Source organism: Maylandia zebra, linkage group LG15 (assembly GCF_041146795.1).
Source record: "Maylandia zebra isolate NMK-2024a linkage group LG15, Mzebra_GT3a, whole genome shotgun sequence".
Classification (NCBI taxonomy): Eukaryota; Metazoa; Chordata; class Actinopteri; order Cichliformes; family Cichlidae; genus Maylandia; species Maylandia zebra.
In genome coordinates this window covers 22,679,435-22,697,444 of record NC_135181.1, presented here as the reverse complement: position 1 = coordinate 22,697,444, position 18,010 = coordinate 22,679,435, and the positions used below count along the sequence as shown (strand labels likewise).

Genomic DNA, 18,010 nt, shown 5'->3' with positions numbered 1-18,010 from the left:
ACACACCGACAAAAGCAAAGAGCCGTTACCGAGACAGTGAGCTCAAACAGAGTGAAAAACGTGTGTATAGCGTCCAAAGGGAACCGTGTAGCTGCTCCATCCATCGCCCTTTATTTTACACTGTGTAAAATCAGCAGTTAGCCTCCAGCAGTTGTATTAAAATATTTAGATGAACTGTTAAGTTAACTTAGTCTGATATATGTTTATGTCAAGGACTGCGCTGGCAGACCGTGGGGATGTGGGGAAATAGGACCCAAAACTCAGGACTCTTCAGTGTAGACAGTGTATTTACTTGATATTATTTATATATTTTTTGCATTTAATACAATGTTTTCTTTAAAAATTTCAATTTCAATATGGCATATAAATATAATCAAAGGGTTTTGTTGGCAGGGTCTTTGTATGCAGTTAAACTTTAAAACATTGCATTTTCTAAAATGTAAACCAATGAGCAGTTTATTCTGAAAGATGTCTGTTTTTCTCTCTTTTGAATAATTAGAATAGAATAGAATAGAATAGAATAATCCTTTAATTGTCCCACAAGGGGAAATTTGGTTGTAACAGCAGCCAGAAAGACACGTATACAAACAAACAGTACACAGGACACAGAACAGAAACATGCACAATTTTTCTTACATATTTACATATGGACAATGGTTACTATAAACAGAGTACTGTAAATTGTTGTAAATTTACAGTAAATTATTATTGGCCATTAATAAAACAAAAGCATTTCTTATCCGATCACTCGATTAATTGATGGAAAGATAGCTGCAGCCCTAACATACTTTAAAGCTAATTCTGAGACTTTTAATATTAACTATTACATTTTAGTAATAGAAATAATAGAATAAAATAATAAAGGGCTATAGAATTCCAAACAGTCTGACCATAGTCACTAATTTTCATGATCTATCATAAGTGACCCTGTGAATGTGCATTCTGTAGGCTGTTCAACAACAAAGAAAGCAACTAAGGCAATAATTGAGACATTTGATATTGCTGTGTTCATTTTAGGCATAATGAGGACAGATGATAAACATATCCCCTATGAATTCCAAATTAAAAATTAATATTAATCCACAAAAATTATGCCATTTTACCTGCAGGTGGCATCACAACACGCTGAAACAGACATACCGCTCATTTCATTGTGTCTCATGGAAATGTCTCCAAAATAACAGAAAGGCCTAATCTATCTGCAGTGTTACTCATGTGTGCATGTAACTTCCTTCTTACTTCCTTATGGTGACATGATTCATATGGCCTTTTGATTTTCAGAGTTTCATTCATTCAGTCATTTTACTTCTTCTTTTTTTATCTTAATTGCCTCCATCTCGCCCCATCCCAAGCATCCTCTTCTGTCACAGCAATCCCCTGCATGTCCTCCTGCACTGCATTCCTAAATGTCCTCCATGCAACATTATTTATTCTGTTCTTGTAAGTCTTATATCCCTGACCCAACCCATGATTCCATTTCATTTCCCCTTTAAATATTAACGGAAATAAGACAAAACGGTTATATCATTATACACGTTAATATCTATTTTTTTTTAAATCCGTTTTCATAAATTACTGCCAATTTACAGGGACTCACACAGCTGAGTTGTTGCTTCCTCTTTTTAAATTGAGGAAACCCAATTTTCTTAAAGATGAGAAGCTTTTTCACAGAAGCAGCAATCTGATGTTTAAGTTCTCTTTTTCTTTACTTGATGGTAGCATAGAGGCTGCTGGCATCCGTGGAGGAAGCTTTAACAGTGGCGTAGGTAACTGTCTCACCTTCATCACTGTCATTTTTACCCCGAATCTGGAAGCACACAGAGCACAGGATAGTTCACCAGATGTAACACAACACAGTGAAAACATCATTTATAAATGCACCAATGAAGCTGAAACTCTGATCATATACATTACTTTGTTTTTATTGTGGGTCTTGTTGGCATAGGTGATGGAGGCGTAGGAAACACCATCTTCTGGATCCACCTACACAGTGAAGAGTGTTACTACTACTTTTAGCTTACTGCAATTACACATTCTTGAACAAATTGAAACAACAGCTGCTCTGGGTGTGGTGTGGGCAATCTTACTGTTTCCTGGCTGGTTTCTGGTGCACACTTAGTGACTGCAGGGTTTGAGGTCAGGCCCTGAAGAAATAAATATGTAAGAACTGATTTAATTCTGGTCTCTGAAGAATTTAAGCATCACTCGTCTAGTGTATGCGTTACATCTCCGCAGCTTTTAAGTTGCGTGAAATATAAATATATACAGTGGGGCAAAAAAGTATTTAGTCAGCCACCGATTGTGCAAGTTCCCCCACCTAAAATAATGACAGAGGTCAGTAATTTGCACCAGAGGTACACTTCAACTGTGAGAGACAGAATGTGAAAAAAAATCCATGAATCCACATGGTAGGATTTGTAAAGAATTTATTCGTAAATCAGGGTGGAAAATAAGTATTTGGTCAATAACAAAAATACAACTCAATACTTTGTAACATAACCTTTGTTGGCAATAACAGAGGTCAAACGTCTACTATAGGTCTTTACCAGGTTTGCACACACAGTAGCTGGTATTTTGGCCCATTCCTCCATGCAGATCTTCTCGAGAGCAGTGATGTTTTGGGGCTGTCGCCGAGCAACACGGACTTTCAACTCCCGCCACAGATTTTCTATGGGGTTGAGGTCTGGAGACTGGCTAGGCCACTCCAGGACTTTCAAATGCTTCTTATGGAGCCACTCCTTTGTTGCCCGGGCGGTGTGTTGTGGATCATTGTCATGTTGGAAGACCCAGCCTCGTTTCATCTTCAAAGTTCTCACTGATGGAAGGAGGTTTTGGCTCAAAATCTCACCATACATGGCCCCATTCATTCTGTCCTTAACACGGATCAGTCGTCCTGTCCCCTTGGCAGAAAAACAGCCCCATAGCATGATGTTTCCACCCCCATGCTTCACAGTAGGTATGGTGTTCTTGGGATGCGACTCAGTATTCTTCTTCCTCCAAACACGACGAGTTGAGTTTATACCAAAAAGTTCTACTTTGGTTTCATCTGACCACATGACATTCTCCCAATCCTCTGCTGTATCATCCATGTGCTCTCTGGCAAACTTCAGACGGGCCTGGACATGCACTGGCTTCAGCAGCGGAACACGTCTGGCACTGCGGGATTTGATTCCCTGCCGTTGTAGTGTGTTACTGATGGTGACCTTTGTTACTTTGGTCCCAGCTCTCTGCAGGTCATTCACCAGGTCCCCCCGTGTGGTTCTGGGATCTTTGCTCACTGTTCTCATGATCATTTTGACCCCACGGGATGAGATCTTGTGTGGAGCCCCAGATCGAGGGAGATTATCAGTGGTCTTGTATGTCTTCCATTTTCTGATGATTGCTCCCACAGTTGATTTTTTCACACCAAGCTGCTTGCCTATTGTAGATTCACTCTTCCCAGTCTGGTGCAGGTCTACAATACTTTTCCTGGTGTCCTTCGAAAGCTCTTTGGTCTTGGCCATGGCGGAGTTTGGAGTCTGACTGTTTGAGGCTGTGGACAGGTGTCTTTTATACAGATGATGAGTTCAAACAGGTGCCATTCATACAGGTAACGAGTGGGGGACAGAACAGCTTCTTACAGAAGACGTTACAGGTCTGTGAGAGCCAGAGATTTTCCTTGTTTGAGGTGACCAAATACTTATTTTCCACCCTAATTTACAAATAAATTCTTTACAAATCCTACCATGTGGATTCATGGATTTTGTTTTTCACATTCTGTCTCTCACAGTTGAAGTGTACCTCTGGTGCAAATTACTGACCTCTGTCATCATTTTAAGTGGGGGAACTTGCACAATCGGTGGCTGACTAAATACTTTTTTGCCCCACTGTATAAATAACATGGGAGCGTTGAAACATCTGCAACAAACTTTTTTTTAAATCCAGAGTTTAAATAGATAAAATGCAACACAACAGTCACACAATACACACCATATTTGAGGCCTTTAATATAATCTTTTTTGCAGTCAGAGAGAAATTCATCAGTTAGCAGGTTGTCATTTGAAGCATTAATAACTATAAAAGCAAAGCAAAAATGCTTTGTTCCCTCTTTCGTTCCTTTTCCTGATCTTTTGCTGCAAGAACCAGTGAGTTTTAATACAAAACCATTAACACTGTTTATCTTGCTGCATTGTTTCTCATCTAGAGAATACAAAATGTCTAAAAAAAAAAAAAAAATTTCAACTCACAGCATTTCCATTTGCTTCTATTTTGTTCCCTGAAAAGATAAACAAACAAACAAACAAGGTTAGATGCTTCTCCACAAAGAAAATTCAGCCTTATTCAGATTTCTCACTAAGAGACATTTAATTTAATTTATCTCACCTTTGAGTCTCTTCAAACAGATTAGTTTCACAGCCACAATTAAAACTGCAACTAAAATGACAACCACAAGGATGTACAGCCACACCTGATCTGCACCTGAATACAAAAATATAAAGTATTTAGTTACACTAAATATTTTAATTATCTGAGATAATTTAAAACAAATAAAAAACAACATGTGCTTTAAAAAATGATAGATTGACATTCAGTTATTATTAGGAAAAGCAGAAAAGAAAACAAACAAATGACAAAACTCACCTGGGATACTAGGTGCGTATAATGTTGTTGCTGATGTTGTTGTTGCTGATGTTGTTGTTGCTGATGTTATTGTTGCTGATGTTGTTGTTGATGATTTTGCTGTTACTGCTTCTTTACCTGAAAAAAGAACAAAATTCAGCCAGGTGTTTATTGTGTATATCAGTTTAAAAGGATTTTGAAAAGTTCTTCAGAATCTCTCCGGGTTTCTTACCTGATGACTGAGTGCTGAAGGTAAAAAGCTGCTCTTTTTTTTTTTCTGTTGTTACGCTACAGTTAAAGTCATAAGTTGATATATGAGTGTATGCATCATTCAGAAAAGTCACAGCAGCAGAGCAGGAAGACTCCGATGTTTTTAAATTTGAGTAATCTCTATCCAGAGCTTCACTGATATGGATCCACTTCACTTTGTGTTTGCACCGTTCATATGTCCACACAGAGCAGTTTAAAGTCACCTCATCAGCTTTCTTGTGTTCAGTCACTGGTGAAGATGAAATTCAAGAGAAATACCAAATAAATATAAGTTTCCTTTTTTCAAAATGTAACTTGTCAGCATGTTGTTCTAACAGGATGGTTTGAGCTCAAAATATAGTGTTGCAAATACTCACTGCTAACAACAGACAGAGAAACCACAGCATCTGGACCTTGCTGTCTCCCTGGATTGCCTCTAAACTGTCTGCAGGTGTAACGACCAACATCCTCAGCTGTGACCTTCTTTATAACCAGTGAGCATTCTGCTGTAACACTCAGTCTGTCTGATTTGGCTTTTTCTTTGATTTGTCCAAGATTAATCAGCTCTACTGCTGGTGTGCCTCTTGAATCAGTGAAGAGCCAGGTGGTAGTGTCACAGTTGTGATGATTGTTGATCACGTTTTTACAAGGCAAAGTGACATTATCGCCATCTCTGACAGTGAAGGAGAGCGGAAGATCTCCACTTAGTGCTCCTGAGGATATAACAGAGAATCGAAAATGTTACATTACACGAGTGCAGATAAGTTACACACTTAACATGTATTTACTTTTCATTTAATCTTTGTTTGCTTTGGTGAAATAAACAGCATCGCTGTCTATGCTACATAAAGATTCCATAAAGCAAAATTAGAAAGAAGAGTTTAAAAAAAACCCTTCTCTATTGTACATATTTCTTACCTGTAAACTGCAGTATGAGTATAAAAGGCACAGCCATTTTAATCCATCTAGATTGAACCGCCATGTCTCTCAGTCTCGCTTTTCTTCTTGAGCTTCTGAAACACAAATGTATCTTTTTCCTGTAACTGTGGAGCCATGACTTCCTCATCATGACTTTCAACATTCTTTTCTTACATTTCTGCGGTTGTTCTTATGCAACCGCTTTCATGTTCCCTATTAATAAAGAGCTACAGTTAGTATTAAGTTTACACTGACCTGCTGTATCTGGAATGAAAATTAGTGAAAACATAGAAAACACACTTTGAGTTTCTGTGCTAAGTGTATTTAATTCAACTCCCAAACATGTTTTTAACCTGTCTACACTTTGCTGTAATTACATACAAACTTGAATGAATGTATTTATATTTATTTTCACATAAGTGTAACAGAATAAGGTTTATTACTACAATTATCATACAAAATTCAAAAATATATATCATGAGGGTACTTTATTTTCATACTTTACACACACACGCACGCACGCACGCACACACAGTGACAGTTTGTTTTCAGTGTTTAAATGACTGGTTATCAAACAGAAACAGCTGATATCACATGTGGCCTTTGTCACGTGTGCTTGTGTTTAGAGCAGTTGCATCACATTAGATCGGTACCTCCCCTGCTTTATTTTGAGCCTACAGCACCCTCTGCTGGACAATAGAACTCATTACAACAACAAACCTGGCAAAAGCAAAAGTCAAGATTCAAAGATTCAAAGTGTTTATTGTCATGTGTACAGAAGAAATAGCATTTCTATGTGCAATGAAATTCTTCCTTTGCTGTCCATAAACAAATGCCAAATTAGGCTGAAGGAACAAGATAAATAAGGATAAAAATAAGACAAGACATTAAGATAAATAAAGATAAACTTTGGCCTCTTGCGCCAAAGTCCAGCATCTGATTGTTGCTCTGTAGGAACATCAGACTTACCTCCCTCTTTCCTTCTTACACATCACTACATCTCTACATGATGTTGTCTACTGAATGCAAACAATTTAGTTTTTTAAATTTTACTTATTCTTGGAAAGAAAACTTTAGTATACTTATTATTTTAGCCTGTTTTCTTTTACTTGTTCGGCGTTAGTGATCTGATCATAGCCAAAGTAATCCATCACCGACCACTGATAGGCGCAGGGTACTGTTCAACACTGACCAGCGCTGTTTTATCTTTTGGGGACACTCTCCAAGTAAAGGAATGGAAGTGACATCATCTTAAAATTACATCACACATTTTTTTTTTGTTTTTAATAACAGGATGAAGTTATTGTAAGAATTAAACTTCAAACACATGGATTATCTTTAGGCCGTTTTATTGTAACACTGAGGGCTGAGGAATTTCAAATTCCCGTGTATGATCTGTACATATGGTTTTTGACAATAAAGCTGACTTTGACTTTGATTAGTTACTTTTCCAATATACAGGTAAAATGAGCCACAAACTCAGTTTAAAAACAATTTCTTTAATTCACAATTACTCAGATTCAAAGTAAAATATTACAGAATACAAAATTAAAATAGATAAATGATGTTATGCAAATTAAGCAGCTCAACACAGAGATACTAAAAAAAAGAGTTACAGTGACATCACACAAAGACATTAAAACATTCTTACCATTTATATTTCTTTAATTGTCTAGACTGACACTGTGAAATACACTGTGTGTACTGCATAGTCTATGTTAAGGGTATCTATTTAGAGTTTAATGCTAACTTGATGGCTAACTATTATACTGCATTACACAAATGTTTCAATGATAAAACACTAAAATGGGCTTTCCCCTTCAAACAATATTATGAATATACCTACTTCCATATATTGGTCATTTCAAGTTTATTACATTTTACTCAAAACGCTCAATGTGCTTCAAAAAGAGGAAGAAGAAAAGTCCTGAGATTATACAGTGCATGACAGTTACTTAACAAACATATAAAAAAGCTATAGGATCGGTTTCAGATCAAACCAAATTTAATATTAGATAATCAGAGTAAATACGAAAAATTTTAAGTCTTTAAATTAAGTCTTTATTTATTAAGGGAAATAAAGTCACCCAAGCCTACTATGTTAAATTAAAAATTTCTTGTTAAATTAAAAATTAACTGTAACTGCTGGTTACTCCCAGTTATCATCTGTCTGACAAAGTGAAGTAGATTAAAAGATCCCAAAAGGCAACGCATCATGCCACGATCTAAAGAAACATCTGAGAAACAAAGTCACTATTAGTCTCTAAAGGACTGCAAAGCCATTTCTAAGGCTTTGGGAGTACAGCGAGCCATGGTAAGAGACAATATCCACAAATGGAGAAAACTTGGAACAGTGGTGAACTTTCCCACAAGTGGCCAGCTGACCAAAGAGCTACTCCAAGAGCACATCACCAACTCATCTCATTGTCACAAAGGAACCAAGAACAGCATCTAAAGATCCACAGGCCTCACTTGTCTCACTTAAAGTCAGAGCTCATGATTCAACAATAAGAAACACACTGGGCAAACATGGGAGATTTCCAATGAGAAAACCACTGCTGACCAGAAAGAACATGAAGTCTCACAGACTTTTGGGAAACTATTCTGTGGACTGATGAGACAACAGTTGAACTTTTAGGAAGATCTGAGACCTGTTACACCTGGTATAAAACTAACACATTATTTAATAGAAAGATCACCACACCAACAATCATACACGGTGGTGGCAGTGATGTGGGGATACTTTGCTCCTTTAGGACGACTTGCTGTAATTGATGAAACCATAAATTCTGCTCTCTACCAGAAACTCCTGAATGTCTGGCCATCAGTTCATGCCTTGCAGCTCAACCTTACTTGGGTTACACAGCACGTTATGCAAACAATAATAAAAAAAAAACATTCACAGTGATGTAAATAAAATTTTTTCAGTTATCACAAACTCTCGACTGCCAAAGTAGATTTGAATAAACTTTCCCCTTAAAAATGAAAACATCATTTAAAAACTGTATTTTGTATTTACTAGGGTTGTCTTTGTCCAATTATTATATTATATTATATTATATTATATTATATTATATTATATTATATTATATTATATTATATTATATTATTATTGATGATCTGAAACATGTAAATGTGACAAATATGTAAAAACCGAAATGAAAGTTGAGAACATATATAGACAAGATAAACTTTCCCTCCATCACTGCCAAATCTGACATGGCATCAACTCCCGAGCAACTATTTCATTTCACCTGCAGATAGTATCACAACACACTGTAATAAATGTATGTAACAATATGTTTGTTTAATTGTCGTGCCAGCTTTCTCTTTTTCAACTGAGCAACCCAACAGCTCTTTTAGATGAGAAGCTTTTTGTTTACTTGATGGTGTCATAGAGGTTGCTGGGATCCATGGAGGAAGCTTTCACAGTGGAGTACGTAACTCTCTCACCTTCATTTTTGTCTCGAACCTGGAAGCACACACAACACAGGAAATATAATCACATCTCAGAAAGTAAAGAAGAATAAAAGATCTCCACTTAGTGCTCCTGAGAACAACACAGACAAACAAAAATGTGACCGTTAAATGTCTAAGCACAGATTATTTATACACTTACAACGCACGATAAAACTGGAAAAACCAACTGACGTTTTTAATCCTTCTGTTATAAACATGTTCATTTTATTTTTACCTATAAACTAAAGCACAAGCATAAAAAGCACAGACATTCGAATCTGTCTGAATGTAAACATCATATCTCTCAATCTCTTTTCTTCACGAGTTATTGACACAATAATTTAATGTTTTGCTGTAATTATACTGTAATATCACTTCCTCAATGTGAGTTTCAGCCTTCTTTCTCACATTTCTGCTGTTATTCTTATGCAATCAGGCTGTCACAGGTCTCATGTTCCTCATTTGGTAACATCTAGAGTTGGCATTAATCAATTAGGATGGTTCTCAGGAGGTTATGATGTCAACTCATTACCTCCATGTCTTGTGTTTTAGTGTATATTTTTTATACAGCACCTCCTTCTGAACAAAAAGGGGTTGTTACAACAACAAATCCTGAAATAAAATCCTAAAAAAATAGAGGAAATATCCTCCTGAGAACCAGCTTATTCATTTATTGTTATTAACTGACATCAATTGTACAACCAACAGGACAGCTTACCTGCGTTTTACTGGTGGTTTTGTTGGTGTAGCTGATGGAGGCATAGGGAACAAGGTATTCAGGTGCAGCCTGCACAGTGAAGACAACATAGAGACTGCTCAGTAATGCTCAGATTCAACATATAAGAGAGCAAATACAAGTGCCGAGTAACTATTTAATCTCACAGATTCCTGAATGGTTCCTGGAGCAGACGGAGTCACTGCAGGGTTTAAATTCAGTTCCTGAATCAAACAAACAAAGAAGCCTCATAAACACAGCAGACTGTAAGCACACCAGGTCAGTTGGGTAAGCTGACAAAAACACTTATCTTCTGGCCTCATGATAAAAAATATAACACAGTAACTGTAGTGAACGGCCGTGGTATGAGTACACTAACAAAGTTTAAGAAATTATGATATAACTCACAGGATTTTCATTAGTCTCCATTTTTTTTCCTAAACAAAGAGAGAAATCAATTCAAGTTTTTAGAATTAAATTTCATTCTGGTTTTTCATTCCATTTGTTCATACAAGTTCAGGCTGGTGAAAACTCTCACCTTTAGCTCTCTTCCATCTGATGGCTATAACAGCACTTATTATCAGTGCTAATAACCCCAGCAGTACAACAATAAACATCCACCATCCTGGAGAAAAAGAAAAGCATTAAGATAATTTCAGCTGCAGATTCCTGTCTGTTTAGTGTCCTGCAGGTAAAAGAGAAGAGAACACTCAGCTATCAACAAATAAATAATAAATCAAATATACTTATTTTTATTTATACACTGTTGTGGTTGTGTTAAGGTCTGGAAACAACCTGCTTTAGTTCATTAAAAGTTCATCCTTCCTGAATAAAATAACATGCTGTCATGTCGCTCAGTCTTGAATACAGGGTTTATTGTTGTTTCTGGGACGTTCATGTTCTTTAGTTTTATATCTTTGATCATCTTTGCATTATGGTTCTGTATTCTGTGTTGCTTTCTGTAATTTCTTACTTTTCACTGGTTTTCTTTCATTTAACTCATATATAAGTTTGTTTGGTTTATTTCTTGCCTTTAGTGCTGTGCTCCTGTTTAACAGTTCTTTATGCTCATTCTGTGTGTTTGGTTTTGAGATGGGATTTATGTTTGAGCTGTTTATAGTCTAATGTTTACGTTCCTGTTATCTGTGCCTTTAGTCCCCTGACTGTTGATGGTAGGTTGTTTTTCCCACTTGCATTCCAATTGCGTCCCTCCGATCTTGTCTCCATGTTTGTTTATCCTCTCTTTGTATCAAGTTCATATGACTTAGTCCTGGTCTCATTGTTTGCTATTTGCTGTCTTATTTCAATAGTCTCTGACTGCTAGTGCTTTGTATTTAGTTCTGCTTCCCTTGTCTCTTCTTCTGTGATTGATTTCAGCTGCTCTTCCACCTCTTGCATTGTTCCTTCATTATGCTGTATGTATATGTTGTATCAGTTTCCCTTTGCTGTTGTCGTGTTCTCCCTAATGTTCTTATGTCCCTGTCCCAGGACCACCCAGCACAAATGTTCTCGAGTATATTTTTTTAGAAGGTTTCTAGTTGTTAGACTATTTGCTCCTGACCTGCTTTTTTTGATTTTGTAAGAGTAATAAATAAACTTTTAAGTTTATTCTTTATCTTCTGAGTCCTGTATTTTGGGTACAACTGCTGCCACACAGCTCGTTCCTGACATATAGCTATGGTCGTGGTCATGATTGTAACTTCACTGAACAACTGTTTTCACTGACTTTTAGTAGGAAGTAGAATATGAAGTTCAGCCTCTTGTGTCAAAGTTCAACATTTGGTTGTTGTTGTGGAAAAGCATCAAACTACCTTCCCTCTTTTCTTTTGTCCCATTACTACACATCTACAGGATTTCTTGTCTTCAAAACAAACAATTTAGTTTTAAGAAATGCTAATGGCATTTATTTATTTTTATTTTATTTTTTTCACAGACAGCAAATGAGTGCATTATTTTTTTACCATGTAATGAAATGTAATGATAGTTTGTGGACTTTTCCAACAAAAACAACTGAAAATATTAATCTTTTGGACGTGCACTTAGGCAACCTTATTTTTGCTTTGTTTTTGTTTTTTGTTTTTTATTGTGAAGACTTTGTGATCCTTTTATTAACAGGTGTTATATGAATAGAGTTTTACTTACTTTTCAATTCATCTTAGTATTTAATGCTCCGTGTGGTTCTTAGTTTATTTATTCTTGGTTAACATTTGTTCAAGTAGCTCGAGTCTCAAGTCTAGTTAAGGTTATTTGGTTTAGTCTTTTGTTCTTTTTCCTTCCCTTCTCTGTCAAGTTCGTATGTTAGTCACTGTCTCAGTACTTAGTTACTTCCTGATTTATTTTGCTAATCTCTATTGTTATTTGGATTGGGTTTAGTTTTTTTACTCAGACCACACTTTCCACATTTGCAATCCATTATGACAGAACAATGTGAGCAAATAATAGACCAGCAGCCTTCAACCCCTCAGAAGTGATAAAGAGAGTCATATTTTGTGTGGTGGTGCCACGTGAGGAAGGGCTGGTGGGGTCTAGCGAGGAGTACAAAGAAGTAGTAGCGCATAAGTAACACAGCCTGATTTCAGGGATTCAATATCCCTGCCTGCTCAACAAAGAATTTGTTGTCACAACCATGCACCTCAACTCCCTGCTATTTTATCTTCTGAAGACACTCTCAAAGTAAAAAAAAGTAAATGAAACCTTAAAACACACAAAATAGTTTACTTTTTATAACAGATAAAGTTATTGTATGAACTGACTTGCATTCTCATGTGTTTCTTGATCAAATGATAGAATCCTGAAGATAAATTCCTGCACGTCTCCACCATGTGTCACTTGGCACTTCAACATCTCAGAACTCTTGGATGTGTAAATGTGATCAAATCTTGTAAAGATCACACTGGCTGAGCAGGCAGACTGTGACATCCTCAGGTCTTTGTTACCATAGAGCCACTTCACAGTGTATTTACATTTTTTATATGTGGACACAGAGCAGTTTAATGTCACTGTGTCATCATCCTTATGTTCAGTTACTGTTAAAGAAAAGAAAAGAGAACAAGAATAACATTTACAGTAATCATCACTGTAATTATAGTTATTGTAATGTTTCAGTTTGATGTTCAAACAATCTGAAAACATTATGATGAAATACTCACGGTTAACAACAGACAGCTCAGCTACAGAGTCTGAACCTTCTTTTTGTCCCGATTTGTTGAACCTTCTGCAGGTGTACTGACCAACATCCTCAGCTGTGAGCTTCTTTATAACCAGAGAACATTTTGCTGTAACACTCAGTCTGTCTGATTTATTTTTGGCCTCTCGGTGAATCTCCCCGTGTTCAAACAGTGTTATTGTTGCTGTGTTTGATTTACTGAAGAGCCAGGTAGTTCTGTCACATTTATCTTGATCATCTGTCACATTTTCACATGACAAAGTGACCTCACCTTCATCCCTGATAATAAACTCAACTGCTGCTGCTGTGAAGATAAAATCAAATCAACTGTGTAAACTTGACTTTTCTAATTTCATTTATAAATGTATTTGTATTCTTACCTGTTACTTGAAGCATTAGTAAAACTGATGAAAAGAATTTAATCCATTTGAACTGAGTCGTCATTGTCTGTCTTTCTCCTTCCTGCTTTTCACAAAAATGACAGTCACAGTCTCTGAAACAGAGCTTCATGTAGAGGCTGTGCTGACTTCCTGTGGTTATCATCTCACCACCTCACTGTAACTGTTAAAACGTTCAGAGTCCTTTCCCTGAAAATTCTAATTCACAGCATTCTGTTGTTTCTAATAACTACATGAACTAAAGAAAATTAGAGGTCAAAGGTCACACCAGACTGTCAAAAACCCTGCAAATTTAAAATGAGTCATTTGTGATGTGTTTGATGCCTTAAAAAAGGAGAAGATGATACATGCAGTTGTGTAAATACTTACTGCTCTTTTTTTTCCTGAGAACTGAAGGGGAAGTGTTTTGGTGAGAATGTGGGCACAACAGCAGCAGAGCTCTTTTACAGATGAATCTGAGTGGATTTCTGATTTCAGACTAATATACAGCACAGCTTAAAAGAAGCTGTTCGACAGGAGGGAAAGTCTACAATCAACAAAAGTAAAACTGATAATATGATGCTAATGAAAGTTATAAGAGTGTTAGCACACAATGTCCAAAAACAGAGTAGAAGTTTGTTTATTTTAATAAAACACTAGGCAGGCAGAGTGGAGTGAATGCACACATTTATGCACAAGATCCAACACAGGCTCGGAAGCCATCCTTTGCTTTGGTTTGGAAAATACTTTCTTTTTTTTCCTCTGCAAGAGGATACTAGTTGCCATGACTGAGTTTCCATAGCTCCCCTCAGGTTAGTGTTCATTACAGAAGAGACTCCAGCCCAAACACTTATTAAGCTACCAGTTTAATGGGATTTTGTTCTTTGAGCCACCAATGTCCTATAAGTAGAGGTGTGTGTGGAGCATCAAAGGCACATAATTGATGTACTCGTGATGATTTCAAAAAATCAGAAAAAATAAAGATGAGTTCAGTGTGATGGGTGATCTGGGTTCTGAAGAAATTTCAGGTTGTTTAGCTAACTTGGTCTACAAGAAGCAGAGAAATCTCAACAATCATATGACCTCCTATGAACAAGCATACTAAGAGAGGATTCAGGGTCACTTGATTCAGCCCTAACTATATGCATTATCAAAATGGAAAGTTTTAAGCCTAATCTTATACGTAGAGAGGGTATCTGTGTCCTGAATCCAAACTGTGAGCTGGTTTCACAGAAGAGGGCCCTGAAAGCTAAATCTCTGCCTCACATTCTCCTTTTTAATACTCTTGGAATCACAAGTAAGCCCGCAGTCTGAGAGCAAAGTGCTGTAATGTGGTCATATGGTATTATAAGGTCATTAAGGTACGATGGGGTCTAATCATTCAAGACCTTGTATTATTGGTATTCTGATCACTTCCATGGCCACAAGTGTAACAAGTGACGTAATTGAGAATGACAGCAACTCAGCCACACATTGGATCAGCGCACTGAGGCACAGAGGTAGAGTCAATGGCTACTTACTTACAAATTTCATGTAGCCTTCAGATTAGGTCAAGAACAGTGTGTAGAGATCTTCATATTCTGGGTTTCCATGGCTGAGCAGTATCCAAGCCATACATAAGTGCAATACAAAGCATCGGACAGGGCTGGACTTGTAAACTGCCATACAGAGCATTTGTCTAGTTGGCCGACACACTTTTGACCGATGGGTCAATGAAAAGCCTCCGTGCACTGGCGCAGAATGGGAAGTATTAACCCCGATTCTTTTTCAATTTAGTTTCAGTCAGTTTGAAAATGTTTATGTTTTGTCTTTTTAATAAACATGGAGGCAAAAAAAATCAGCAAATTCAATATAGGTATTACACTGTATGTCCTCTGAGAGACTCTTGATGAAACTGTTCCTCAGCTGGGCGATGAGATTATCAAATAATAATCTCATCGCCCAGGTTTGAAGGGTGGTCAGCACCACTGACATACTTTTTGTCAGTGGGAAGTGTTTGGTGAGAATACAGCAGCTCTGGAGGTTTAACCCTCTAATGTTTACCACATATCTGAGCCATAAAGGATTAGCACACTAGTGATGGGATTTCCGGCTCTTTTTAGAGATCTGGCTCTTTCGGTTCAGCTCACTAAAAAGAGCCGGCTCTTTCGGCTCCGAACCGGCTCTTCAGGTTGTTTTGTTGCTTTAATTAATTTATTATTAACAATAATATAAAATTATGCACAAAAGGAATTACTAATGTAAAAAAAGTGGTTTTATTTATATATGTTTATATATAAATATATGCGGTGGCCCCTAGAGACAAAACACGTACAAACTCCAAAACACATTTCTAGCATGAACTGAACTTCCAAAGCAGAGCTACTAGATCACTTAAATGACACAATTGAAAGCATATGTGTGTTGTTTGTGTATTTATACACAAGCATTCATATATATTCAAATAATTTAAAAAAAAAGTTCATTTACCCGTTACTACCACACACCAAATCCGGTCGTTGGTACTTCCTGGCTTGTGTAGCCACTAGGTAACAAAAGCTCAACACTGCGCCCAGCATCCTGGAGCACTTCTGTTGTCTTTTGTATGTGTTTTGAGTTTTTATATGCTTCTGAGTTTTTACGTGCTTCGGAGTTTGTACGTGTTTTTACGTGTTTTGAAGTTTGTACGTGCTTGAGGGTTTGTCCGTGCTTCAGAGTTTGTACGTGACTTGAAGTTTGTATGTGCTTTGTCTCTAGGGGCCACCGTAATTATACTTTTATTTATTCACTCCACATAAAATGTAATAAATAAAACATATAATACAAAAATCAACTATGCACATTTCAACTTTTAACTATTTAAATTTTCAGCTTTTTCGTTTTACAAATTTAAAGTGAAACAACACAAAACACTGCAAACCACAACACAATGAAATATAAATTAAAATATGAAAAAAAAAAAGACGTGATGGCTCGCGATAAGGAGCCGGCTCGCGTCGTTCACGTCAAAGATCAGACTCTAAGAGCCATTTCGTTCGCGAACGACCCATCACTATAGCACGCTGAGTGTGTGACTGAACTGGTTTCCCACCATTTTGAAACACTCAGGTTAGTGTTGAGGAACAAAAATGAACTGTCAGAGCTTGATGTGTACTTGAAAAAGAAGTAGTGGTAAAGGGATGTGGAAATGTTAAAGCACTAGCTGTACATCAACTTCAAATAACGCCTTCAACAATAAGTGTGTGTGTGTCGGGGGGTGGGGGAGGAGGCATTTTCCTATATGGTTATTTCACACTCATGGGGGTCTTGTGGTTCACTTTGGCTTCATCCTTGCTGCTCGTTCAGGGCGGCATAGGTCAATGTGTGCACATGAATACAATAACAATATTTATAATTATAACAAAGTGCAACAATAATTAATGTGCAATAATAACAGTGTGCAATACACATACACTTATTCATAATTTTATTACTATTATTACTATTAACACTTATTAATTTAAGTTACTATATCGTGTTGTGTTGTACGTTTTTCCCAAGGTTATAAATGTCCAGTTACTTCAGTCTGGTGCACGTAATCTCGAAATCCCATCTTGTGCGGCTGGAAAGGCTGCCTTCCAGAATGATTGGTCGCTGCTTTGTCGACCCCAGTCAAACCCAGAAATCACTGACACAAGTTTGTTCTGTTAATTTGAAATAAATCAGTCTTCACAAACAGATTTTCTGAGGTTTTTTATTTGCCGTTGCAAAGACAAACAACAACACAGAGTACAGCAGCAGTCTGTATTTCTTTAGATTAAGAATAAAAACAAGAATCGAATCATTTATAGAAACACCTTATCTACCTGCCACAGTCACAGAATACAGTCAGAACATTACATGCAGCTGAGTACAGGGAGTGCAGAATTATTAGGCAAGTTGTAGTTTTGAGGAATAATTTTATTATTGAACAACAACCATGTTCTCAATGAACCCAAAAAACTCATTAATATCAAAGCTGAATCAAAGGAGCTTGCAAAGAAAAGCGTCTGGACTTCTTTAAGTTGCTTGAAGACGTTTCACCTCTCATCCGAGAAGCTTCTTCAGTTCTAAGGTCAAATGGTGGAGAGAAACTTACCCTGGATCCAGATGAAACCATGGTGTCCTTTGATGTAGTCTCTCTCTTCACTTGCATACCCACCACGGAGGCCGTGGAGACTGTCAGAAAACGACTACAAGAAGACAGCTCCTTGGAGGACAGGACCAACTTCACACCCGATCAGATCTGCACACTGTTAGACCTCTGCCTCACCACTACATATTTCAAGTACAACAAAGGCTTTTACAGACAAAAACATGGCTGTGCCATGGGCTCCCCCGTGTCACCTATTGTAGCCAACCTTTACATGGAGGAAGTGGAAAGGAAGGCTCTTGGCTCTTTCAAAGGAAGAGTACCCAGCCACTGGTACAGATATGTGGACGACACCTGGGTCAAAATCAAGACACAAGAAGTGGAATCCTTCACTGCGCACATTAACGCTGTGGATAAAAACATCAAGTTCACCAGGG

General features: G+C 37.2%; 2 protein-coding genes across 2 annotated transcripts; both read right to left on the bottom strand.

Moving 5' to 3' along the window:
- Window positions 1-511: 511 nt before the first annotated feature.
- On the bottom strand, window positions 512-5,880 carry LOC101472892 (uncharacterized). Its single transcript, XM_014411285.3, has 9 exons — window positions 5,767-5,880; window positions 5,226-5,561; window positions 4,832-5,098; window positions 4,621-4,737; window positions 4,363-4,458; window positions 4,227-4,255; window positions 2,088-2,144; window positions 1,915-1,983; window positions 512-1,807 (listed from the first exon to the last, which is right to left on the bottom strand). Exons 1-9 carry the CDS (start codon window positions 5,828-5,830, stop codon window positions 1,706-1,708), a joined length of 1,137 nt encoding a protein of 378 aa, XP_014266771.3. The 5' UTR covers window positions 5,831-5,880; the 3' UTR covers window positions 512-1,705.
- A 2,966-nt stretch (window positions 5,881-8,846) lies between these two features.
- Window positions 8,847-13,619, bottom strand: LOC106675865 (uncharacterized). Its single transcript, XM_014411286.4, has 8 exons — window positions 13,487-13,619; window positions 13,090-13,410; window positions 12,694-12,966; window positions 10,479-10,565; window positions 10,349-10,377; window positions 10,108-10,164; window positions 9,944-10,012; window positions 8,847-9,238 (listed from the first exon to the last, which is right to left on the bottom strand). The coding sequence occupies exons 1-8, from the start codon at window positions 13,614-13,616 to the stop codon at window positions 9,146-9,148; spliced, it is 1,059 nt and encodes a 352-aa protein (XP_014266772.3). The 5' UTR covers window positions 13,617-13,619; the 3' UTR covers window positions 8,847-9,145.
- Window positions 13,620-18,010: the final 4,391 nt, after the last annotated feature.

Bases quoted from the DNA above. Each gene is read 5' to 3' on its own strand.
- LOC106675865 (XM_014411286.4), bottom strand. From the start codon at position 13,616: ATGAAGCTCTGTTTCAGAGACTGTGACTGTCATTTTTGTGAAAAGCAG. The intron at 10,566-12,693 runs GTCAGTTCATAC...CTTTTTCTCCAG, and splicing joins AGAAACACATGAGAATGCAA to GATGGTGGATGTTTATTGTT. The intron at 10,378-10,478 runs GTGAGAGTTTTC...CTCTTTGTTTAG, and splicing joins CAGATGGAAGAGAGCTAAAG to GAAAAAAAATGGAGACTAAT.
- LOC101472892 (XM_014411285.3), bottom strand. From the start codon at position 5,830: ATGGCGGTTCAATCTAGATGGATTAAAATGGCTGTGCCTTTTATACTC. The intron at 4,738-4,831 runs GTAAGAAACCCG...TTCTTTTTTCAG, and splicing joins CTTCAGCACTCAGTCATCAG to GTAAAGAAGCAGTAACAGCA. The intron at 4,459-4,620 runs GTGAGTTTTGTC...TTTTGTATTCAG, and splicing joins ATACGCACCTAGTATCCCAG to GTGCAGATCAGGTGTGGCTG.